General features: G+C 38.7%; 1 protein-coding gene across 1 annotated transcript in view; it reads right to left on the bottom strand.

Moving 5' to 3' along the window:
• Positions 1 to 17,666, bottom strand: part of CMC1 (C-X9-C motif containing 1) — a 42,364-nt gene extending 24,698 nt beyond the window's left edge. Inside the window, exons 1-2 of the mRNA XM_059846650.1 lie at positions 17,532 to 17,666; positions 5,005 to 5,097 (exon numbers count right to left, since the gene is read on the bottom strand). Of these exons, the coding sequence (XP_059702633.1) occupies positions 5,005 to 5,097; positions 17,532 to 17,556 (118 nt within the window). The 5' untranslated portion in view covers positions 17,557 to 17,666. The remainder of the gene's footprint in view (positions 1 to 5,004; positions 5,098 to 17,531) is intronic.
• Between the last annotated feature and the right edge of the window lie 8,163 nt (positions 17,667 to 25,829).

The raw sequence follows: 25,829 nt of genomic DNA, 5'->3' as shown, positions 1-25,829 counted from the left end.
AAATCAAATTAAGCTGACAGCCCAAGTTTGTGTATTTCTGTTACTAAAAAAAAAACCCCATCAGGTTCAGTTTCAGAATCTGTAACTTTGGACAGCAGAGTAAGTGCTCCCAAGAAATTAGACAAACTTCTCTGTAGAAATGATCAAGAAACAACCACAGCTCTTGCAACTTTTTCCATGACTGTCCCTAGTTTTAGGGCATGGAGCTGTCCCTAGTTTTAGGGCATGGACTCATGGAAAGCAAAGCACAGCTTAGTGAAACTACAGAACTTCCAATGTGCTAAACGTCACCACCATTCTGATGAAAAATGCTAACTCCAGGTTCCTGAAATTTGCTATGAATTTGCTTTGAAGAAGCTTACTCATATTTAAATTTTATAACTGGAAATTAAAGCAAAACTGGAAAACAGCTTGCTTAAGAAATTATTTCATAAAAGCAGTAAGTGAGGCAATGGCTAACAAATGATCCTTTTAGTTCCTTAGGTTTGAAATGCAAGGACATGCTGATACAGAAATATATCATTTAATATTGCCTCAGGCAAACTCATGCTATAGTTTGTAAAAATACAGTGAAACATTCCTGTATGACAATGTTTTTGGGGGTTTTTGTCTGCTTGTTTTTTGACACTTTTGCCCACAATTTCACATACATACATACAATGCATGGATATGAACACAATAAAGCATATTTACATAATGGTCACAGAAAAATGACTAGTGTTTCACAGAAAGCATGTTAACAGAATTACTACCCAAGTTGACAAAACTAATATATCCATTTTCACTGAAAGAAGTGCTTGAAAATCTTAAATCACACAAAAATCATTCTGAAACTGAGAGCTACAAAATTCTTAAAAAACATGCAGCACACACAAGAACTTATACTGGAACAATCAGAAAAAAAAAAGTTGTAAGCAAACTTAAATAATCTAAGTAAAATGAAATATGACCAGAGTGGACATACTTTCCATGGTTATTTCTTCCCTAAGCCATTTTGGTAGGCTGATAACCAAGCACAGCAATGAGCCAGCCATTTAACTGTTTGCTAGGGAGCAGGATCACTTCTTAAGTTAACAAGACCTTTTTTTTTTATTTATTTTTGTAACCCTTGGGGTTTCTTTTCCCTGGACGGCTCTGGAACACGTGCTGGACAGGCTGTCATTACTTGCATTATTAGCTCTGATAAGCACACAGCTCTAGGTGGTATAGCTCCAGGCTAGGGTACCGGGCTGGCTACAGATGGACCCTGTGCTCATGCAGAGCACTATTGAATGTACAGGGGCTCCCCATTGGGACACATGTGAACCCAGCCTGATCAAGCCAATTGTAAGGGCCCATACTTGTGGAATAGCTTTATTTCCTACAGTACTGATGCATTTATCACAATTTCCTAAACACAATAAGAAACAGAGGTCCACTAATAGGAGTTTCTGAAACATGAACTTAACGTAAAGCAGAAAAATCCTACATTGAGAGCAAGTCAAACGAGTAACTCTGCCCTCAGTGTAAACAACTCCATTTCATGCATGTGTGTACACTCCACAGCACACAAACCAAGTCACAAGAGCTTTGATTACTTAATTACACAGCTTATGTTCATTGCTTATAATTGTTTACAGCATAAAAAGCATAGCCTCTTTACTCTGATTAACACCTATCCCTGTGTACTAACAAGACAAATTTACTCCAGGAATAATCTCACAATGGATTTATGAGATGGTAAATCTACTGATCACAAAACTGCTTAAGCTTCATTTCCCATGGTTTGGTCTCTCCCCTCCACCCAGATGAAAAGGTGTACAACAAAATAACTGAAGCTGTGCTACCACCTTTTTATTTTAATAGAGGTATTAATGTGGGGTTTTGCTCGCCTATTTGACAAAAAAAAAATTGTTTCAGAAATGCTCAGTTTCTACTTCTAACTTCCACACAATTTGATCAAAGTTGGCTTAGGGGTGATAGAAGAATGATGGGGAGATCGATGTATCCACAAACCTTATTTTCCTAAAGATACAAAACTAAACTCTGTACAGGAAAAAGAAGGAAGAAATTTTAATTATGCTTAACATCACAGAAAAAGAAAAACCGTAACATTTGGCTTTAAAATTTATGGAGGGAAAAAGATGGAGAAGCTGCAAGGTAATGGTTCACAGCTCATAGCTCAAGAACCTCCAATATTGGCTGCTGCCGCAGAAAATGAAGACGCTGAAACCAAAGTCCTCATGTTACACAAAGTTCAGAGGAGAAAAACACATTCACACTGTGCCTTTGGTTAACCTCAAACAATATTATACAAATAGCAAGCTCTCAAAATGCTTTCAAATGACCCACACTACTGCAATTGCTTTTCATCTTCATTTTTTTTCCCCAACAGGTATAGAATTCAAAGTAAAAATGATTCAACTATTGTTCAAATTTTAAAAAAAGGTCTGTTAAGTCCTTCTGGCAGTGCTAGAAGGCACCTATTACATGATTCCACTTTTCTTTGGCAGATATTACGGTAACACTACTTTTTAAATTTTTTGGAGAACCTCTAAAAGCAGCTGCTTAAAAATATACTGCTCCACTTTACCTAGATTTGACTCTAGTCATAAAGTGCACTCGTGATAAATCTCCAGAAACTTCCTTTGAAGTTTCTTAAATAACAGCAAAACACAAAAAGTCACACGCCACTGGGGAAATAATTGTTCTTTCTGCCATGGTAAAAATCGCTGAAATAATTCAGGGAAAACAATATGGCAACAAACTAAAATGCACTCCCTTGTCAGTAACAGAAGACCCTGAGGAAGATTTGAAGAAACAAGTGTTAAAACAAGTTACATAGTGTGGGAGGTTTGCTATACAGTTGAGTTTGAAAGTACAGAAGTTTTTAACTTCTCACACCTTGTGGTATTTGCATTTCAATAATGAAATGCACAAAAAAGATATATTTTTTTTGTAAGCCACTATGGGAAAGATGTACTAGAGAAGAACTATTCTCAACAGGAAGTGGCATCTTGAATTTAAAAAAATGTATTATGGAAAAAGTGTGCAAATGTAGCTACTGATGGAGTGGCTGTTTTGACTGGAATAAGAAAGGGATTCCAGACTAAGACTACAGAGAGAGCACTGCACATGAAACTCCTTCACTGCCTCACTCAGAGGAGAGCTATTGCAGCAAAGTAGTTGAGCCAGGAGTGCACCATGTGCTACAGGATGGCATCAATGTTACAACTTGACAAAAACGAGCCTTCAAACAGTGGCATCTTTACCAGATTTTGTAATGAGATGGGAAGGGGCCACAAAAATCCCTGGTATCACAGAGAGGTTTGCTCTCTGGATAACTTGTGGCAAAGTGCTTCAAAGAGCTGTCTTTTCTAAAAAAAATGTGTCAGGTTTGACAAGTGCTCCAAATCCACTGACCTTTTCGGTGATGACAAGTGGCTGTGAGCAGTTTGCTACCTAGCAGGAATTTCCAAAAACTTAGCACTCAATGTGTCCTTTTAAGGCGAAGGTGTCATTATAATAATGACTAAGAAAGTAACTCCTTTGCAAAAGAAACTTGCATTTTGGAGAAAGCATTTTGAAAACAGGTATTTGGATATGGTCATCTAATTATGTAATTTTTGGTTTGGTTTTGTTGTGAACAAAAAGGATATCAACAGAACTTTCTAACCCGTTAACAATCTACTCAAGGAGAGTTTTAGGAGGTTGAAAACACCTTCTCGTTAGTTTGGAAGAAAAACTGATTGCCATCAGGGGAGAAGATAATTTATTAGCTCTATTTCAAGCAAACCATTTACAAAACCTGTGGATAGGACTGAAAAATGAATATAGTTAAGTAAAATTTAGTAAGTGCAAGCAACTATGTACCTCTTCCATGGAGATCTATGCACCTCTGTATGGTAACTTTTCTGGGCACCTATCTAGATCAAGTGTTGAAATACACTGCATTTAGAACCAGGTATTCCAATTCCTATATCACAGCGCTAAATATTTTAAAAACTATGATGTATGTTCAGTCATGCAGATCTCAATAAAAAGTACTGCTATTAACAGTAATCTTTTTAGACTGATAAATATTTATAATATTTTAAAGTACTGTTTATTTCACCTTTATCTCATCCTTTTTTAACATCTATTTTTATGTTTTATAATGTATATAACATACAGTACAGTGATAGATTTACATAATTTATAAATGAATATACCTATATTGGGATTGTGCAGTCAGAAAATTTTTACTGATGGGGTGCATGAACAAAAGAAGTTTAAAGAGCTCAGATCTGGATGACCCGATGCAAATGCCCTTTTCTGAAAGCCAACACTTGCACAGAATAATTCAGTGGCTTTTCATCCATTCTGACATCCCTCTTATAGCAGCATTCTTGGCTTACCTGTGTGTAAGCAGCTCTCAGCAGAGGGGGTGACACCACTTTAAAGAGTTATTGAAGACTTAAATTAATTTAATTAAGACTTTAATTAATTTAAAGAGTCCAGTACTCTTCATAAGAAAATGAAAGCAGAAGTGCACTGCATCACCCTATTTCAACATCTGTCTAGTAACATGTGTGTGTTTATGTGCACGGATCATTTCAATGCTGGGGCAAGGAAAGGATGCAGTAAGTTGGGAATATTTAAACATATTGGTTAAAATGAGAGAAAGCTTAACTGAAGGTTTGCAGGAGGCAGTTGAATTTATTTAAGTATTAAATACATCATACAGAAACACAGTAACTCTTGTGCTGCTCTGTCATCACCAGACTGAGATGTGAAAAAATTTTGTATTAATCACACTAAATTCTACTGCCCTTTAGAGTAAGTAGTTTCGGAAAATAGTCCACATCACCAAGCAGCCAAAGCCAACACAGCAGATTTATATGCTTCAATACTGGTTTCACAGTGAGCTGGTAAGATGGAAATCACACATATTAATTCTCTGACTACATGATTTCAAAAACAAGGATTATATTCAGGGCACAAAAGTGAGTACATCTGATCTCCTAATGAATATTTGACTCTTACCTTGCACCTTATCCGAACACAGCTCCTTGGCTCGATCCCTCATTATTTGTGGAATCAAAACATCTTTTTCTACATGTCTCAGCTTAGAATTTTCTGCAAGAGTGAAAAAAAAAAGATAATTTTGAGAAAAAAATTGTTATCTATACATCAGGAAAAGTAAATCAAAAGAAATAACACAACATTGTTCATATAACATACAGGAGTATACTAAAACTGCCACAAACAGCAGCAGAAAGTACCATGAAAGGACCATGCAGATCAAAAGGATGGAAAGTCCAAAATTTGCTCAGACACAAATATGAGCATTATCCTAAATATTTCTACTCTGTTTAATATGCACTGTGAACCAAAAATAAAGGAGCAAATTCTGGCAGCACATTTGAATTTCTGCCTTATTGAATAAAATAATCTACATACAAACAGCACAGCAGTTAAATACTTTTATTTCTGGATACTAATATTTTTCTATGCCCATGATCTGTATGTACTCTTTTATTCACTGACACAAAGCTGAGAAAAACAGCACATACTAGAGCACAACCTAGAATTTGTATGGCTACGTGGAAGACTTCAGTTCTTCAGAAGAAAACAAAGTCTCTTCAATGGAGGATCTAGGAGCTTTTTCATTCAGAAATCCAACTTAAAAAGAAGTGCTGCTGCCTGGTTTCTATACTTAAAAGTAAAGTTGTAGTTGCTTTCAGCTATCTCCAGAATTCTCTTGAGTACAGCTAGTGATTTAGAATAAACAACACAGATCATTACAAAAAGAAATACTGCTTTTCCAAATCCACCTTCTTCAAAACAAAGGGATGAGAATTCATCAAGAACAGGTTTTTCTTTCTTGTTTTCTGAGTTTATAACCCTTTAAAGGACAACTGTTCAGAACACTGCATAGTCCAATGCAGTTATACCAAATACCTGGTTTTCATCTTCAAACACACTATTTATTCGTCCTTCAAAGTTGATACCACATTTCAGAATAGCATTGGTTGGGATGCTCACACTATGGAAATTCTACTGTCAGACAGTTATTCTGAGTAACAATCACTTCAATTTAAAATCACTCATTAAAAAGGAGATAAAATGATGAAAAAGTGAAAGTGCAATGTATTGAAACTAAGGAAAGAAGCAGGTTTTAAGTTACCAACACCTTTCAAATACTATTTTTCAGAGCATTTTTTGTTATGTCTCCATAAAAAATAACTGAAACCAACATCTGTCATTCTTAAATCATCATCGTTTAAAGTTTACTAAAGATTACATTATGAGATTACACAGTATTCTATATGATATTACAAGTGGAATCTGGCAACAACAGAGGATTACAATGAGTAACATACAGAATCTGAACTAAAAACATTTCTCCTCAAAAATATTCTTCTTAGCATTTCTTCAGCAGGAAAAGACCCTCTATTCTGTACGTACAACAGAAACACTAAAAACAAATAGCTTATGACTTTGATTTGCTTCTATGCTCTGATGTTCATATTTAAATACTACAAATATCAGATTTCTACAAATATATTATTTTACAGATAAAATATTACACATATCCTTCATTTTAACTTTCTGCAGAGTATCAGTGTACCAAACACTCGGTTCAGTACATAGGCTGCAGACAAGACAAAGCTGTCAGAAAACTTCCAAGCATGTTTTGTAAACAGGACAAATCAGTTCAGCTGAATGACATGGCAGGAACTGGCACCGCCACACTATGTGTCCCACTCATCCAGTCAAAGCAAGCTGGCACTGCAGCCTTCTTGCCCTCTCCCCATCCCTATGATGCTCTTTTCCCTCTGCCCACACAGACAGGCTCAGCGGCCCTTTAGTGAATGAAAGGGGAAGTTAATTTCCTTTAAAGGTAAATAAATTTCCTGTTAGGCAATTTTTCAACTAGGTAAATTCCCTGATCCTGTTCACTGCATAACTCCATATGACAGAATTCAATGAGATGAAGACAAGAAGAAAGACTGAACTATCATAAGTACCACTTGGCTCAAATTACAGCCTAAATTTCTGCACCCACACTTTCTTTTTCTAAACTCAACTTGGCTATACTGGTGCTTGGAGTACACAGATACAAATGCAGATACAGTGAATCAAGTCGGTTGCCACCTGTCACCAAAAGGGAAGTTTTACCAGTGCCACATTGCCCTCACTCACCCCCATCACATCATCATTTTTATGCACCTAACCTCGCAGTGAGTGAGCAGGTCAAAACAGAAAACTAACTCTAATACATGTAAAAAGGTGCTTCTCAGTGATTTACACTTTAGAGTAATTAGATCTACTTATCTACTTCCCATAATTAGCATCATAGAATATCCTGAGTTGGAAGGGACCCAAAAGAATCACCAAGTCCAACCCTTGGCTCTGCACAGGTTCAACTTTTATACCACAGCATATATGGAAATGTAGCAGAGAGAAGTCTTTAGGGCCTGGGAAGAGCAGCTGGGTTTCCCCTGCTGGCAAAGCTGGCCAGAAGCATCCACGATTTTCACAATGACAAAGCACAGGCCTCCAGTGAAAGGATCAGCTATCCCTCTACTGACAAAGAGGAGAAGTGGGTAGGAATGCAACTAAAGGCTCAAAAGGAAACAGGACACAGGGCCATCTGGGAAAAAGCAAGCAAGCAAAGAAGAAAAAACCCAAAAAAGAGAAGACTTCCCTGATTGCCCAGAACAGTCAAAAAAGATTGTCAGGTTTTAGTTAAACACCCAATCTTCTGTTGATTATTCAAAAGAAAGAGGCGTAAGACTGATAGCAAGGAGTAGCTCTACTGGTGTTAACACCAGCACAACCAGAACCATGACAGAACTGTGCTCCAGGCAAATTCCTTCTTTTTAGTCCCATGTTGTCAAGTCTACAAATGCTGAAAATGCAGGAAGGAGAGGGCACATCAGGACACTGGGCAGCGTCCAGTAGGAAGAATGAGAAGAGAGCTACAACAGTAATTCAAAAGTAATTATACAACAGTACAAAGGAAACTACAGTAAAGACTATTTATAAACCCATCTACAGTTTTTAGAAGAATCTCTGTTGTGAAGTATCAGTTTCAATGGTTTTTTTTTAATTTTAAAAAATGCTTGCAATTACAGGATTTTGCTTTTGTATTTTTAATTAGAAAATATTTAGTACTTGATAATGGTTGGACTTGATAGTGTTAAACCTAGCCTAAGTGACTGCATTAAAAGCCCAAGCAATTTTAATTATCTTACACTGTCTAAGTTTCAGGCTCTGGGTACAACTACCTCTCCAAATAGCTCAAATGCAGACGTTCAGTTTAAGCAGTTTGTATTTACTTGTGAGTTTCTACTGGAACAACTTAAATATTCTTCCTTGATTCTAAACTATCCACTGCATTACAATTACAGTGGTTTTCCTTCAACAATCTTAAAACTCTTTACTGAAGTCTGTATCCCTAGGAGTTTACACAAAATATTTAAAAAAAAATAAGGTGCAAATATTAAAAATAGCAGACACCAGCTAAAGCAAATGTGTTCACAAGCAAAGTACCTGTACTTCTGATACTGATGTACAAGCACTTGCAAGATCACCATCAAGTCAAGCTATTCATCTCTGCAGTAACATATATGGCAACAACTTTCAAAGGAAAAAACAAACAAAGAAACAAACAAAAAAAAAAACAACCTCAGAAGCAAGACTTCATCAAAAAATAGAACACAACCATGATGTAAAACCATCAACTCCTTTTGCCTTTTTTCAACTACAATACAGTTTCCAGAATAAGAACTTTTTCCCCCTTTCAAAAGTTCACTATTCTGCACTAAGAAAGGTGCTTCTTACTCTAATACCAGATACCTGTGGACTAGTCCCTACAGAAGAATCTGCATTTCAACAGTCTTACTCCTGTTTTATTTCATCATGAAAATATTATTCCCAGACAAGTAAGAAATATATTTTCCTACAGTTTGCCTTCTGCATTTAAAAGCTGATACCTTTGGTATCACCCACATTCTCCACACACTTTTTCTGGTCTTCTGGGTAGGCTGTTTGAAGAGATCATGGCTTTTCACCAGAAAGTGAACCACCACATCACCCCAGACAAATGCTAGCAGCAGCTTTTTCTTCTCCCTCTGCCAGCCCAAACTTGGGCATTTTGTAGATCAATTTAATACTCTGATAGTTTACCCTTACTGTACCTTCTGATGAAATTTCCAAGTACCATCAAAAATTACAAGGGACAGATGGATGAACATAGCTAATCAAGTAAAGGTTACAAAATAAAGACTAAATACTACAAATACTAAAAAATAACTATTTTGTAAAAACATACACAAAAGTTAGAAAGAATTAAAACCAAATGCAGGCTTCCAGGGGCAACAGCTAAGTCACTAGCTCCTTGAAAATATAAGTCTACAGACAAGGAACCTATGTGATAGAATTACTGAATGTTTCCTAACAAATGATCAGCAGATTCCAGAATGCTCCTCTTGGGGACAAGGAACAAATGAGAAGATAAAGAACAGTTAAAGAAGTTACAAGTTTGCAGGAAAAAAAAAAAAAGACAAAAGGGGAGAAAGCTACAGAAAAGGGAATACCTTTGTGAAAGAGAACTTATTTTCCATAAAATCTCAGCCCAGTTTAAAGAATTAAAGAGAGAGATTACTTAACTGGGAGATATCCCTATTCACTAAATCACAAAGAAACATTTATGACTTCGTTTTTTTGAACAAACAAAATCTGTGGGGTTTGGTAAATCTCAGCGCTCATGGTTCTCGCTGCATACAATATGTGGGGCACAAGACTACAGTTGTAATAATAGCCTTCTGTGGTTGATCAAAACCCTCAGCTGCAAAAGATCTTTACTGCCATGGAAAGCCAAGGACCACAGTTGGTCATTTTAATAGTTTTTGTTATTTTTCTAAAAATGACCAAACCCCAAGAAACTAATATACATTAAGAGGAACAAGAACATCCCAAACCACTTGAACACATCAAAATCATTCTGTAGGGAAGCTAGCAAAACAGATGACAAATACTTTGCTGACTTTCTAGCCTCTGACTAAAGGACCCAGGATGGCCTTGCGAACAACACCAGCACCCTACAGAGCTGTGCTGCAGGCAGCAGACCTTTAAAGGGGAGAGAAGAATGAAATACCAAGCTGCTTTACAGTCCTAACAACAAAAGGGACTCTAGCAGCTTCTCAAATTAATTAGAACACTATTACAAGAAGAAGATACCAAGACAAAAGCCTTCCTAGAAGAGTGTCCTGAGAGAAGTCATGTAATCTCCCCACTTCATTCAACACAGGTAGTAACTGACTTGCTCACCCTTTACTCATCCTGCCAGTAGTTAACAGCTCTGCTCTCACCTCTTTAACGACTTCAGGTAGCAGGGACACAGATTACTCAAGAAAGTTGAAATCTGCTCTACCCAGCTACTTAAAGAACCTCACACTTTCTCCATCCAAAGGGAACTGAGTCAAACAATTCCAGTAACAGTCTTTTAAATGTGCATTTCTAGTTATATAACCTATAATTTGAGTTTTCTTGATTTTTTTATTTAGCCACGTTCAAAAAATATTCAAAATAGTACTTTAAATACTATTGCTTTTTCATTAGGAATCGCAGTATGTATGAAGAACAGAGAAAGCTTCAGTAAGTTTACATAATTTTAATTAGCAATTTTACTACCTCACGCTTTTCTTGAAATTCCAGTTTTATTAACTTTTAAACATCAGTTATGTACTTGACTAGAAAAACTGCTGTAGAAAGTTCAGTCAAGGTTCATGAATCCAAGTTAAAATACAACACAATATAAATTTGGAAAGCAATCACTTTCGTTATTTTGGGAGATTGAGAAATGGGGAGCCATAAATGGGATCTTCTTTTTTATTACACCTTAATATTTTTTTTCCTACCAGTTGCCACCAAAGGTAAGCTGTTGTGAGTAGACAGATTTCTAAGATACTCTTATTTTTTAAGCTAAAAAATAAAACTCAAACAAGTATCAATAAGAACTTCAGCATTAGAAATAGCAGTTACTAAAGTGAAAAGGGAAGAAAACCAAGGAGATGTATGCAGAATTACCATTCTTTAACGTACATCACATTTAAAGAAAATCTCCATTGCAAAGAAGCTGCTATCCTGGAAGGGAAGGTCTTGTTTTAATCTATGACAAGTCTACTAAAACTTGAATTAAACAGCCATTCTGTTGTTTCTTCCATATGCAGATCTATAGTTTACACAATACTTGAGATGGTTTGGAGACTGACTAAAAAGTTTGTAACTAAGTTGCAAAATTGCATTAATTTAGAGGATTCAGTTATTCTTCATGTCACTTGCTAAAAATTGTTTCTGTGAGGTAAATACTCCATTTCATTACAAAGTTTTGTTTTAGAATACTTGCCTATGAGATAATTATAACAATACACTGGAAAAGTAAACTTTCCTAAATAACAGAAGGAGCAGCAGTGCCCACTGCCTGCTTATTGCTAAACATTCCTTTCATCAATCAGACTATTGGTTCTAGACATTAATTATTTTTTTACCAAAAAAAAAATCAGATTTATTTTAGTGCACCAATAACAGTGTTTCAAGTAAGCAAATATGATTAGAGCTTAGTACTCCTCCAGGAAAAGAATGCATTCAACTCAAAATTTTCATCTCCATTATTCTGCCTAGCTTATTCCCCTTGTATTAAATAAAAATTACCATTCTTAGGTTAATTCATGTGAATCATTTATGCATATGTGCATCATAAAAACTTCTCCAACAAGTCTGTATCATTGAATCAGACTGCATCAACTGCTCAAAACCTCTGTTTGGAAACACTAAGTCACACATGGGAACAAATTCATTTAGAGATAGACCATTAAAGTCATGGGAGAAAAAAACAACTTATCTTTCTAAAATCTTAGGATCTTTTCCTACAATTGTATTTGATGTATCAATTAATACTTTAAGTATCCAATCCTGTAGCCTTTGGGAGGGCTTCTGTTCCTTTACTGACAAGGAATTCGTGGGGTCAAAGCTACAGAATAATTTCAGCATCCAGCTTTGTAAACCTCAGTCCTAAAAAAAACCCTGCAGAATTCCATTAAAGGTTTTTATCAAAGACATTGATAAAGAGAATGAATTTTATCAAAGACATCCAGTGTGAACTGATGGATGATGGACTAGGACCAAACAAACACATTTATACATAGGTGAAATGCTACAGAGTTTGGTAATTTCATTTGCACATCAGTGTTTGCATACAAACTAGAGCCTTAAGCAGCGAGCTTCTACAGAGGTTTTGAAGGATAGAAGGACAATATGAAATGATAGAAGTGTTATAATCCAAGTGAAACTAGATCTGTGATACCCTGAAACTCTAATTTAAAAGCAAAAGAAACTTATCAATGCAGCTTTTCTATGCAGTACCCTTTTTTATTCTTCTTTAAATGTATATGAATAAATTTATTTGTATTTTAAAAATTCCAGATTTTGAGATCTTTCTAATACTGACAACATTTGAAATTAAGATGGAGTACAGGGATGACAACACCAGGGAAAATTTCCAAAGCTTTAACTTCTCACCATTCTATCATCACCTCAAAGTCAATTTTCACCTTTTTCACTGGCTGAATTTGTTATCTTACATTTTGCTTTCGGGCTCATGTTCCTGCAATATGGCAGTACTGGATTACAAGAATGCTGTTTGCTAAAAGTGAACAATGGCTGCATTACAGCAAGTCCGTAATGCCTAGAAAGAAAAGGAAAAGCAAACCTGACAAAGCACACTTTCTTGTTAATTACATGCAGATTGCAAATGCTCATACATCTAGTGAGTAATAACTAAAGCCAAGCCGACACAAGGAGATATTTTTACACTGCTGATCACACAGCAAATCCAGTTACGGGGCCTGAAAATTAATTACAGATTAAGACTTAATATTTACTACTGGAAATAAGGCAGCTTCATTAACATGTAGCCTGTAACATTGTTCAAGTATGACAGACTTGCCAGTTAGGAAAGTTGTGAGCTACCTATAAAGGGAACACCTCAGCCCACCTCAAATCCCATCTGAAAACAGGTAAGAATTCCAGCAAAATGCAGTAAACACAACTAGGGCTATGGACTGACCAAGGATTAAACTAGCAGAGCCAGCCCTAATTCCACTATGGTAAAGCTTCTGAGTGCTTCACTTGGTAACTGATGCAAAATCCTCAACACAACTTTCTGTCACTTAAATAAAACACCATGCAGCAGGATTTCAGCAACCAAATACACATTCCAGGGGTTTTTCTGAGATGCTAAAATATACTAACAGCACAGGCACAATTCAAATCCTACATATAGGATAGGGTGGCACACTTTTTAAAAAGTCAAGCCCACACATTTGAGCACCTCCTGTCTGAAATCAGTTCCAAGTGTAAAATTCCTATTTATTCTATGCCTTGTCTAACTAACAGTGAATGGTGTCCAAGAATGTAATGCTTACTTCCACTTGGAGTAAGAAACAGAGAAAGGTCTTGAAAAAACACAAACTATCTGAATCATATAAACCAAACAGATCACATAAAATAGAGCTAAACAGTGACATAAGAAACTGTGCAATAACTTGCACCAGAAAAAAGAGATGAGTAAGAGGTAAATCTGACATGGAAAGAGCAAAGTACCCAATATGGATGAGGAAGGGATGCAGGAAAATCTAACAACCAACAAATTCCCCAGTTATTACAAGAGGAGATGTTAACCACCTAAGATTTGCCACCATGCTCAATAATATTCATCAGCTGCTCCAGCACTACATAATTTTCAGAAGCGTGTGACAAGGAGTAATGAAAAACAATGTAAATCACAAATAAAAGTTTCATTATAGAAACAAATCTGCCCAAACTCCTTGAGAGCTTCAATATTTAGCTCTTTAGCCACTCCTTTCAAGATAAAATTTACACCTTTCATTCCAAATAAAGAACATCACACACAAATGAAGAGCAAGGCTTATGAATAACAGGACCGAATAACATTCTTCCTGCATTTAAAAAACAAATTCTTTAACTGGAAGTAAGGATTAAGAAACAAATGAGAAACAATGCCTACCTTTGACTTCTGGACCTCTGTAGTAAATGAACAATCAGTACATACAATATAAATGAATGAACATCTTGGAAACTAACATCAGGGATATGATTAAAACACACCACTGTTCTCAAGTTTCAGAGCATGAGGTGACAAGGCTAAAAGACTTTCAGTTACATTAACACAAGGATTGCAGATGGTATTCTGGTAACTTATGTTATTAGTCACAAAACTTATCTAAAAGAAGTTTAATTAAAAGTTGAAAAAGAACAGCTGAAAAACAACTTTTCCTTTTACTTCTACATTTTTTCCCTTTAAATTCAACATTGTTTTATTGCCCATTATTTTATCCTTTCTATCTTTTGAAGCTATAATTTCATTCTTTTCAGTGTATTCTTCCAGCTCTAGTCTTACTGCCCTTGCCACTTTGAAACAAGTCACATCCATTCTGCAAGTCAAAATCTCTCCATTCACTGATAAAACTGCTGTTGTATTTAACAACCTACACTTCCACCTGTCATGAAGAAATAGACATGTTAAGTAGCTTAGGAAAAATATCAAAACAGTCTTCAGACCCGCAGTTTTTAAGCCCTATGTCAAGGATAGGTACCAAAATCTGTATTGTCTATCTCAGCTACCATCCATGACTCCACTTTATGCATCTGTGAATGTTCAACTAGGGATCCAAACATCACCACCTGAAAATGACAGCTATAACCAAGTGCACAGTAAAAATAAAATTAACTTTCCCATAACCCATGGTCTCTACCACTAAAAACTGCACCCTATATAGCTTTGGAAGTGCTGCATACAAAAATCAAATTCAATGCTGGGCTGCAGCACATTGATTCTGGAGAAGGATAAAACAAATCAGTGTAACATTTTCCTAAAATGGGAGAAGCTGTTGACTCCCCCAAAGGCAGAGATACCCTCCAGGAAGACCTAGACAAATGAAGGGCTGAACAATCACCAACAACCTGAAGTTTAACACAGTTTAACACCTGGGATGGAGCAATTCTGGATGTACAGACAGACTGGGGGAAAAGCATCTGGAGAGCAGCACTGCAGAAAGGGACCTGGGAGTCCTGGCAAGTTGAATGTGAGTCAGCAGTGCCCTGGCAGCCAGGAGGGCCAGCCCTGTCCTGGGGGGCATCAGGGACAGTGTCACCAGCCAGGCAAGGGAGGGGATTGTCCCGCTCTCCTCTGAACTGGGGCAGCCTCACCTTGAGTCCTGTGTGTTTTGGGCTCCACAATAAGAAAAGAATATAAAACTTTAGGAGAGCATCAAAAGGAGAACTACAAAGCTGGTGAGGGGCCTAGAGGAGAGGAAGGGCCTAGAGCCACTCAAGGAGCAGCTAAGGTCACTTCTTTGTTCAGCCTGGAGACTGAAAGGAGACCTCACTGGGCACTAGAACAGGCTCTCCAAGGAAGTTCTCAGGACACCAAGCCTGAAAAAGTTCAAGAAGCATTTGGACAACACACTCAGGCACATGGTCTGATTCTTGGCGAAGTCTTGGGGAAGTCAGGGCCAGGAACTGGACTTGAGGATTCTTGTGGGACTATTGCAACTCAGGATAATCTGTGATTTTATGAACACAAAATCTTCTGAACATGTTTACTACCAATTTATTTATTGGATATAATCACCTAATGACGCAACCACGGTTTCTTCCCAAACTATGGCTATCAAAAAACTCTTCCCATACAATTCACAACATAATTCACAGGTTCTACAATATGAGCTTCAGAGGACTCCTTGATATTCACTCCCTACTGCCTTTCAAAGCCATGAGAATACTTATGTCCTTTGTGACCATAAAATGAAGTATCAGTCATGGTAACAATTTACAGAACTGTGATCCTCCCTCTTTTTTTTCTTATATATGAGCCAAGAAGCAGTTAACAACGATGACATTAAAACCTACCGCACCAGGGTATTTGGGTTAACACCTTGCTAATACAAACAGGGCAGCTCACACCTCTTGCAGCAATTGTTCCAGTTTCTCTACTACCTCACTTAGACATCTCCACGTTTAGTTCATTCTGAGGTTTTCAACAGAGCTGTATAAGCCAGAAACTGAGGGGGGGGTAGGGGGAGGGAAGCAAAAGATAGTGGATAACAAGGTAGCAGATTTAGAAAGGTGTCAGTAAGCAATGTCTCTGCCCAGGAGATGAATCTCAGTATTGGTGCCACACAGCAGGTACTCAAAGTATAGCCTTAGCAGTCCTACCATAGCTAACATACAACCACAGTATGGCTTGGGAGGGACAGATAATGTCATTACATACATAAATACGGAAGCAGAATGCCAATTACTTCAGTGTTTGGTGCCATGCTTTTTGTTCTCACTGAAATCACAGCAGGTTGAATCGCTGAGATTAGCTTAGCTGGTTACAGCATGCTCCTACTAACACCAAGGTTGTGGGTGTGATCCCATTAAGGATCATTTACCCATGATGATCCTTGTGGGTCCCTTTTACAACTCAGCCTATTCTGTGAATCTGTGAATTACATAATGTAATAAACAGGCTTTTTCCAAAGGACAACCAGGAAGTGAAATTACATCCACCACTTGAAATGCTATCGTAAATTTTATGTTTTCTTAATTGAGTAACAGACCAATGTGTAGAGGATACAATCAATAAACTCAGAACTTGACTACTCTATGATGAACGCCTTGTTTGCAACGCCTGGAGAGCCAGGTCCAAGGCAGGTTTCCATCAGAAACTGAGAGCCTGGCCTTGGCCACCATCCTTCGGCTTCTGGAGAAGCAGCCACAGGCGGCAGGGACCGAGGTGCACAGCCACGACCACTGCAGGTCACCACCACCTTCGGGAGACTCAACACCTTGCATTACCTGAAAGGAATGACCTTTTAAGACACCACGCCGAAGGTACCTGACTCGGGAACTCTGGGCACAGTGAGTGAACACTACACGGGTATAAAGGCCACGGGCTTACATTCACTCCTGTGGACACGTGTCTATAGCCATTCGGACAAGACCTCGGTAGCACGAAGCCGAGGACAACATAATCTTGGTGCTTTGCCTTTACATTTGTTACACAGCCAGAGAGGCTACAGCAGGCACCCGCGGGCGCCTGGACGCCTCGGAGCTGCCTTCGCCCCGCGGCCCGCCGCTGGAGGTCACGGCGGCAGCAGCAAAGCAGCAAGGAGGGAAGCAGGGAGGTGGCGCCGGGAGCCCGCTGAGAGCAGCAGGAACGTCCCAGTCCGCCGGGAACCTCGCAGAGGCCGGACCAGAGCCCCCCCAGGGTGGCCCTTCCCAGCACCCACCGGCGGTGCGCCGCAACACACGCCACCGCCTTCTCCGGTGGGTATGAAGGGCCAGGGGAAAGCCACGGGGTTTCCCACAGGAAGCCTTGGCGAGGCGAGCAGCGGTGGGGGAGAGGAGGGCGGGAGTGAAGTGAGTATGTCTGGGGGAAGCTCCGCCGCCCCGCCGTCCTCCCTCTTTCCCGCCCGCCCGTCGGCCGCCCCTACCTGCGGCGGCGGGGGCAGGCTCCATCTGCGGCCCCACGCAGCGGCGGCAGCTGCGCACAGCGTGCGCGCACTTCCACTTCCCCGGCCCTGCGGCGCAGGCGCGGCACGGCCCGGCCGCTCCTGCCGCTCCTCCCCGCGTCGGGCGGAGCCCGGGGGCGGGAGCTCTGAGGGTGGAGGTTCCGTACGTGTGGGCATGTGGGCGCGGGGGCGGACCTGAGGCGGCTCTGCGGCACCACGAGTGGCCCGCCGCCGCGACTGAGCCGCCACCGAGGTGATTTCCTGACCGTGGGTGGGCTCGTATGCTGCGAGTCACCGAGGGATCACAAAATCACAGAATGGGTCAGGTTGAAATGGGGCCGCAGTGGGTCATCTGGTCCAACCTACCTGCGCAAACTGGCTCGTTCTGGAGTATCTGGTGAGGGACACTCCACACCGTCTCTGTGCAAGCCGTTCCAGTGCGTGGTCAACCGCACAGTAAAATTCTTTCTCGTGTTCAGGTCGAGTTCCCTGTGCATCACATTCTGCTTGTTGTCTCTAGTCCTATTCTTTGGCACCACCGAGCAGAGCCGGGCTCCATCCTCTTGGCTCCCCCACTTTAGATATTTATATACATTGATGAAGTCCCCTGTCAGATATTTCTTCCCAAGACTGCACAGGCCCAGGTCCTTCAGCCTTTCCTCATAAGAGAGATGCTCCAGTGCTCCACTCATCCTCATTGCCCTCTGCTGCATCCACTGCAGGAGCTCCATGTCTCTCTTGCACTGAGGAGCCCAGAACTGGGCTCTTGACAGGCCTGGGTGCTGAGCACCAGGTTCCCGGGGAACCTCAGGGAAGCTTGTGCGTGTGTCTGCAATGTGTGCAGCCTCTGACAGGGACTGGTGTCACATCCTCCAGCTCTTGGGGTGCCTGAGGCTTCCACAGCAAGGACTTGAAGTGGCAAATGAGAATTTCATTGGTGGCTGTTTTCATCAATGATTTGGTTTCTGACCATAAAAAGGGGCTTCCCAGTCACTGGACATGAGGTCCCTTCTCGTGCCTCAGTGTCGCTGGGACCGTGTTCCTGTGACAGCAGTGCAGTTGACAGAGAAATCAGGAAATCTAGTGTTCCACCTCCAACTCTTAGTTAGGAGTCTGCAATATATTTGAAATATTTGGTCAATAATTGACCAACCTTTAATTGCATGAGGCAAGAATAACCACTTTGGGACACAAAATATGGAGTAAAAAAATTAATTTAAAAAGTGATAAATTTCCATAAATTGTTATACACTTAAAAACCCAAGAACATGATTCCCAAGAAATTAGGAGAAATGAGAAGTAAGGAGACATATCCAAAATTCAGGACTTGATTTAACAAATACAAGCCAGAATTTTCAGAAAGCCTACCCTCTTTTCCTATCTTTAGCATTTTAAACTGACAAGTGATATGAAAAATCAGTAATTTTATGCAGTAGCCTCTTACAAGAGGCTGCAAAAATTCTTTCAAATATATCATTTCCTCTGTTACCTGGCATTGTTACTTTCTGTTCAGTGGAAAGGTGAGTTTTAAACATTATATTCTCAGGGAAGTGAGAAACCCAGGAGCCTTCCCCAAACTTCCAGATTGTATGCCTCTGGAAGATAATAAGCAGTCTAGAAAATTCAGTAGGAGGAATTTAGATAATGCAATGTTATTTATTATTAAAATTATTTTCCATCAAAGTTTCAAGTTTTCCCCCAGACTGACAATATTTTCCCCATTTGAAAATTTAGTCTCTTTATTAGGAAATATCTTGTTTCAACTTGAGGCCACACTAAGAGCCAAGTTCTTCATGTTGAAACATTCACAGAAATTAGTAGAGCGTGATGTAGGCAAAATCTTCTGCATGAATGCTTTTGGCCTTACTGATCTAGAGCATTTCTGCTTTATACCATTAAGTGCCTTTATGCTTTTCTTTTTTTAATCACAAATTTGATCTCATTCCTTAGAGTGAAATATGAATATTACAGTTGTTTTCTGTAACTTTAAACTATACCTCTTCAGTTAATGTTTATAAACTGGTTTGAGAATTTTAATTGAACAAAGCAACGGAAATGCAACGTGTCAATTTATTTGTATTTGTTTTATTAAGTGATTTTGGCTATGCCACTTCTGCAATGAATATGAGAGAGTGTTAAAAAAAAAAGATACCAGCCAATCTGCAGATAGTTCTTATATAATCTACAAAGGGAAAATACAAGAAAACACATAATACAAAGAGGAGCTTTCAGCATGAGAGCCAAAAAAAGGGAATGTGTGCTTTCAAAGTAAGTTGAGTCTTTTAAAAAAAGGCATTATTTAAGTTAGTAATTTTTGCTGCTCTTTAACTCTTGGCTACTGATATTTTATATATGTCCTGCAAAATTAGAACTCTGAAGGTTTCTTTTATTGATGAAGATCTTTGAACTTACATGTCAGCTCCGTGTGTTGTGTTAATTTGTTCCATTTCAGGCCAGAACTTTGCTGCTTTCATGGAAACAGTACCTGCAAAAATAAATGTCGAATAGCTTTGTAGCTTGAAGAAGTTGTCCTCTGCTGCTGCTGCTTCTTCCAGTAGCAGGTCTGGAAAGCAGAAACAGGACTTTCTGGAGTTTTATTTCCAAGTCTGAGAGACAAGAATGATGAATGTTGAGAAGTGCAAAAGGGACTAAGACACACCTTGAGGAAATAAGAACAAAGGAAAAAAAGTTGATAGAACAACTTTTTGAGGGTCAGAAATAGTTTTTGAGGGAGGGCATATGCAGCTGTGTGTCTGATAACAGTCTCATGCTATTTGGGAGTTGTAGACATTATCAGAAATGAGAAAGTATCAGATAAAGTGTTATCTTGACAGATAAGCAAATGAGGCTGACATGCAGAGCAGGAATGGCATAAGACAGTAAGGTAGCAACTGTCCACAAAGGGCTTTAAATTAGGAGTAATATCTTGTGTCTGACTTGGGAGCCAGTGCAATGATCCCAGAAGTGGCACAATGGCTGACTCAATGACACAGGATAATTATGTTCTTACAGCAGCTTGTATGAACAAAAACAGAACAGTTTTTACCACCAGAAAAGAGAAAGTTACTGTGTGAGAGATGTGAAGTGTTAAGTGCCACATCAAGAATTTTACCACAGCTAAAAAAGCAAAACTTTGTAATTACACGTTCTTCATGCTTTTACATGCAGTCTTGATGTTAACAGGATCATTGACTTATATAGAGAAAAGAATTGCTTCCTTCATTAATGTGGAAGTGCCTGTGAAAATGAGCTCCATCCTGTGGGGGCATCCAAGGGTATAAAGGGATAGTTTAATTAAAAAAAAAAAAAGAAAAGAAAAAAAAAAAAAAAAGTGCAAAGTGGGTCTTCCATAAACATGAGGTCTAACTTGTATCTTATCCCAGGAGAGAGTTTTGAAATGACATCTGGAGTATGCAATTTGTGTTTAGTCAGATCCTTTTTAATATGAATCTTGCACAACTTGGGCAGCCCTGTGAAGTTGTGCTGAAATGTGTGGGGCATTTGCCATGTAGCACTTTGATACAAGTTTGTACCATATGCTTCATTTAACTGAGACACTTATCTGGTAAACTTGCTTAATTGGGACGTCTCCTGGGGCACTGGTGTAAGACCAGTACTACTTAATACACATAACTGCTACTTAACAGGGCCCTAACAGAGCAGTGGCTACTGCTTAGTGCCCCTGGTTATTCGGTGCTGCTTATGTCATCTCTCTGTCACAGTTTCTTGGAATTTGTCTATACAAAGAAAATACTCCCTGCAATTGATTCCCTGAGGATAAAATACTGAGTGAAGTATTGGAAATAGACTGATGATGGTGGTCACAATTTCTGCACTGATTGTTACAGTGGGGAAGATATGATTTCTTCCCTGATAGTCTTGAAGGATGCTTGAGAGAATGTTTTTCTTATAAATTTTAAAAACCCTATATAGTCAGAAGTACTGGTGTTGGGTTACAGTAATTTCTGTGTTTCTAAGATTCATATTGTTATTTGATTAGCTAATCGCCCATTTTCCAAAGTGTGAACATATTTTCACACTTCAACCAAGACAGTGTTAACAAAGAAACTATAGATAGCAATAGAGATTAATTATCTGTCCCATGAGTCTCCACACCTTGTTTTTACCAGATAAAGAGAGCCTATGTTTCTGCACACAGGTGTGATTTTTTTTTTTTAAACAATAGCCTTGGTCAAATAAGTTCAAAGGCTTATTTTCAAGAGGCACCCCTTAGACATGTTTGTTTGCTGTTGACGTTTTTGATCTTGTTTCATGAAATACAGCTACCAGTAAAGGGTTGTGATTCTTTGCTAAACTTACCCATGTGAAATTCATTCATAGGTGTGAGATGTGGAGGTGCTTTAAATGAGAATATTTAGAATCAAAGAAGTGTTTCCTTCTTTTCTGGAGGGTAAGTACTCTTACTGAAGTCACTGCAAAGTTGTTAAGGGCTTTATTTGCAATTGCCATCTGAGATTTTCACTGACTTGAGGCGTCTTCCAGAAGAGGGAAAAACACAAAGGAATTCTAGTGTCTTCCTGTTGGACAAGTTGCAGCATTTTGTATTTATTCCCCCACAGAATTAAATCCATCCATATGTCTATTTAAGGATAGGACGTCTTTACAGCAGAATCTGTTACTGTCGGAAGAAGCATTAAGCATATTGAACTATCTCTGCCCTGTCTTATTTGTCTCTAATTTTTATTCTGGGTATTAGTGGATGACAGTGTGTTGCAGACCTCTGAACCTGCAGCCTGTCAAGCCTCACTTAAGTGACATGAGACTTCTGGAGTATTTTCACAGGGCAGGCACTGGCACTGCATTGCCTTAGCCTCTCTCTTGCTCTCAAAGAACAACTGGCTTGTTGCTTAGTGGCAAGCTCTGTGGTGGTAGTGCCTATCTCCAGTCCTGTGGACTGTTTCTTACCACTTCACCAAGAATGAAATCTTTCCCTTCATGGGCCTGACCTTTCCACTCAAGTTTCAGGACAGCTGGGACCATCTAATCAGGGTGACTACCAAAACTTGCTGTCTCTAGCAAGATGTCACTGAAGTTGCATATAGGAAGCTGGCCCTCTGCTAAAGTAGAAAAATTGCATCAAATAATAATTCTTTTTGCCAGTCACTACTAGATCTGATTGGCAAAGTTCCATTTCTTTTCTGAAGTCTGCACACAAGAGCACTCTCTTTCACTGGATTTTGTTTGCTAAAAAATTCCTCTTTTATATCAACAGATTCAGATGTATCACAAAGGTATAAACTCTTTAGCAGGTGTAGATCACTTGACTGTCATTAAGATTTTTAGGTATTATTAGTTCAGTAGTGTAAAAGGAAGGGAAGGTCCGCCACCAAAACAAAGCAGACTGTAAATTTTCATCATTTGATTTACCTTGCTTACAAGAAGAGTTACTTTTCAGGTTGTGGTCAGAATGCTTTTTTGTCTGAATACACTCACAACAACTCTCACTTGTATTGCAAGTTTTGTTTAGAAATTTATTTGAGTCATTACTAGAGCTTAGAGTTTTCATTTTCCCTCCTTACAGCTCTGCATCCAGTCATAAGTTTTATTTCTGTTCGTGAAGCTCTTTGAAAAGCTACTTAGCCATTCTCTTGCTTTGCCCTTTCCCATTTTTTTATGTGCCACACAGAGAAGGGCTAATCCTGGAAGATAAATGTTAAAAAAGAAATAGTTCAGTGCTCAATGTGGCTTCTAGGCCTCAGTTACTACTGTGTGGTGCAGTCTTCTAGGTATATGAGCTGGCATGAGAACCCTCTGCTGTCTTTGCATCAGTACTAGCCTGGATATTTCCTGATCACTCCTTGGTATGGTTTTAATTTGTTTGGGGTTTTTTTGCCACAGCAGAGAATGTCTCTATGGGGGCAAGCTCTGAAATTCCAAGGTACTTTCCAATCCATTCTTTAATGCAGACAGAGGTTACAGCTCCACCCTTGGTGTCAGGAGTTGTATTACAAGTACTGAGAAAGAAAGAGTAAGCCTTTAATAAGTGAAATGCACTACATAGTCAGTCCTGTTCGAGTGCTAGTCTTGTTTGTACATACTCATTTTGTTTAGTAAATCCCTGCTTAGAGATACAAATCCTCTTAACTGCTGGTTGAGCCTCTTAAGAATCATTGTCTGTTTCTTTAGTTCTGGAAATGTTTGTTTCTTGTAGGGCACACCACCCTGTAATGTAGGATCACCATTCTGCCTTGAGGTACAACTGCAGTAGTTGCTTCTTTCATCTCTAAACCACAAAGAACCTTAGAGATAGGAAAAAAAAAAAAACATCACAAAGAGCTTAAGCAGTTTGCCTGACACTGTGGAGGAATGTTAGTGATAGACTAGGGATCTGAAGATCAAGCTCCTCAATTTATAGTCCATTCAGATTACTTGAGATTGTAACGCTACTCATAATTCAGGAAATTAAGCCTAAGTACAATCCATACTTCTACATTTGGATTGTCATCATTGGAAATTATAAGATCCGAGTCATTGGGGCAGAAGAAAAAGGTGATGAAACAAAAGCTACTTATCAATGTATGTAGAAACGAATGCTGAAATAAAAGAGAAAGAATGTCATTGCCAAATGTGATCCTGATACTATCTCAAAAATCTTTCTGTCAGCAGATGGCCTCTTTTTGCATGCACCTAGCTCTCAGTATTTAACTTACAGTAAATCCTCACACCTATCCTACCAGATTCATAGTGTTACATAATTATCTATGATGTTATATTTGCATACCTACTTAGTTTCTATTGTTGAGAAGTCTTTGGTTGGTTGTCTTTTTCTCCATAAAATAAAAGGTATGATCTAAGACAAGGGGATTTTACCTTAACATTTACATTTGAATATCTATGCTGCATTTGTTTCTAATTCAAACTGATCACTTAAAGTCTGATAAACAGAATGCGAGTAGAGGAAGATGCTTTTCTACCCCAACAGATATGGTCAGAACATGTCTTTTGTAAAATCTTTTCCCTCCTCTTTAGTTTTAGGTGCATAAGAGTGATGCAACAATAATAACACTGAACACTTAGCTTCTCTATATTCACCAGTCTGGAAAATTCAATGTGACTTTAACACTGCTCTACTAAAGAATCTCAACTGACCAGCACTGATTCTGAGGTTTTAGTTACTGAGGTATGGATGTTATCAAGAGGAAGAATTGGCAGTCATATAACTCCATAACCTGAAATTCAGTGAGGGAAAAAAGTCTTACATGCTTCTTTGTAAGACATCCATTGCTTTGGAAATCAACTTCTTAGTTCCTAGTATCTTATCTATGTTGTGCAGTTAAGCCTTTGCCTGTTTGTGAGTATAGGAGACTTGTTGGTGAAGGCAGTGAAGTTATAATGTCCCATATTTTTGAGCTGAGAGATAAATTCTTGTTGTACCTGCAAACAAATGTTATTTCTACCCTCATATCCCTTTCTCATCTTTTTGTGTTGCCGAGTGTGGTTTTATAGCTGCTGTACTTTCACCTACTGGCATTCATTTCAGTGTTAAGTGGGCACTGAATGCAGGGGAGATCTGATTTGAAAACTCAGCTCTCAACATGTATTTCGCTGCAATCTGATTCTGGTGTGTACCAAGTTTCCTGCCTGGGATGTGTGCATCCCTAAGTAATACAAGCTTTAGGTGACTCCAGTTCTGATGGCTAGTTGGTGGGTGTCCATCAGGCGTGGGCACTGCTGATGTGTCAAACCATAATGTTGTCTAAAGAATCATGAGATATGTTTTGGACTGATTAATGTGACATGTTGTAATACACAGAATCCAAGTGAAAACTCGAGGGATTTATCCCATTGATTCCAGTTGCATTTAGAAGGCCACAAGAGCCTGACAACTTCCACATTCAAATTATTTGCTGCAAAGCATTTGGTTAACCATGTCTTTTGCTTTACTACCAAATTTCAACCTTTCCTCACAACTGAAAATTATATGAGGACATGTATGTCCTCATGTATTGTAATGTAATTGAAGCTTGAGACAGAAATGGATACTCAAGAGAAACCCTTGGCAAAATTAGTAAAACAAATCTTTTAAGATCTCAGAAGTGCTGGACAGTTCTGAAACTTCAGTGACAATGGTAACAATATTAATTTAGGGCAAACTGAAACTGGGAGTTGAATACAGATACTATGATTTAGGATCTCAAAGTTCTCTCTTTGCTCTCCAATTAACTAGGTAGTTAAGATGTATCCTATACTTCTCAACTTTTCCTAATAAGATGCAATGTTGGATGATGGATTTACTATTTTTATTATTTACTATTTATG

The sequence above is a fragment of the Haemorhous mexicanus genome, chromosome 1 (genome assembly GCF_027477595.1).
Source record: "Haemorhous mexicanus isolate bHaeMex1 chromosome 1, bHaeMex1.pri, whole genome shotgun sequence".
Lineage (NCBI taxonomy): Eukaryota > Metazoa > Chordata > Aves > Passeriformes > Fringillidae > Haemorhous > Haemorhous mexicanus.
The sequence above is the reverse complement of the archived record's forward strand: the minus strand, read 5'-3'. Positions and strand labels throughout refer to the sequence as shown.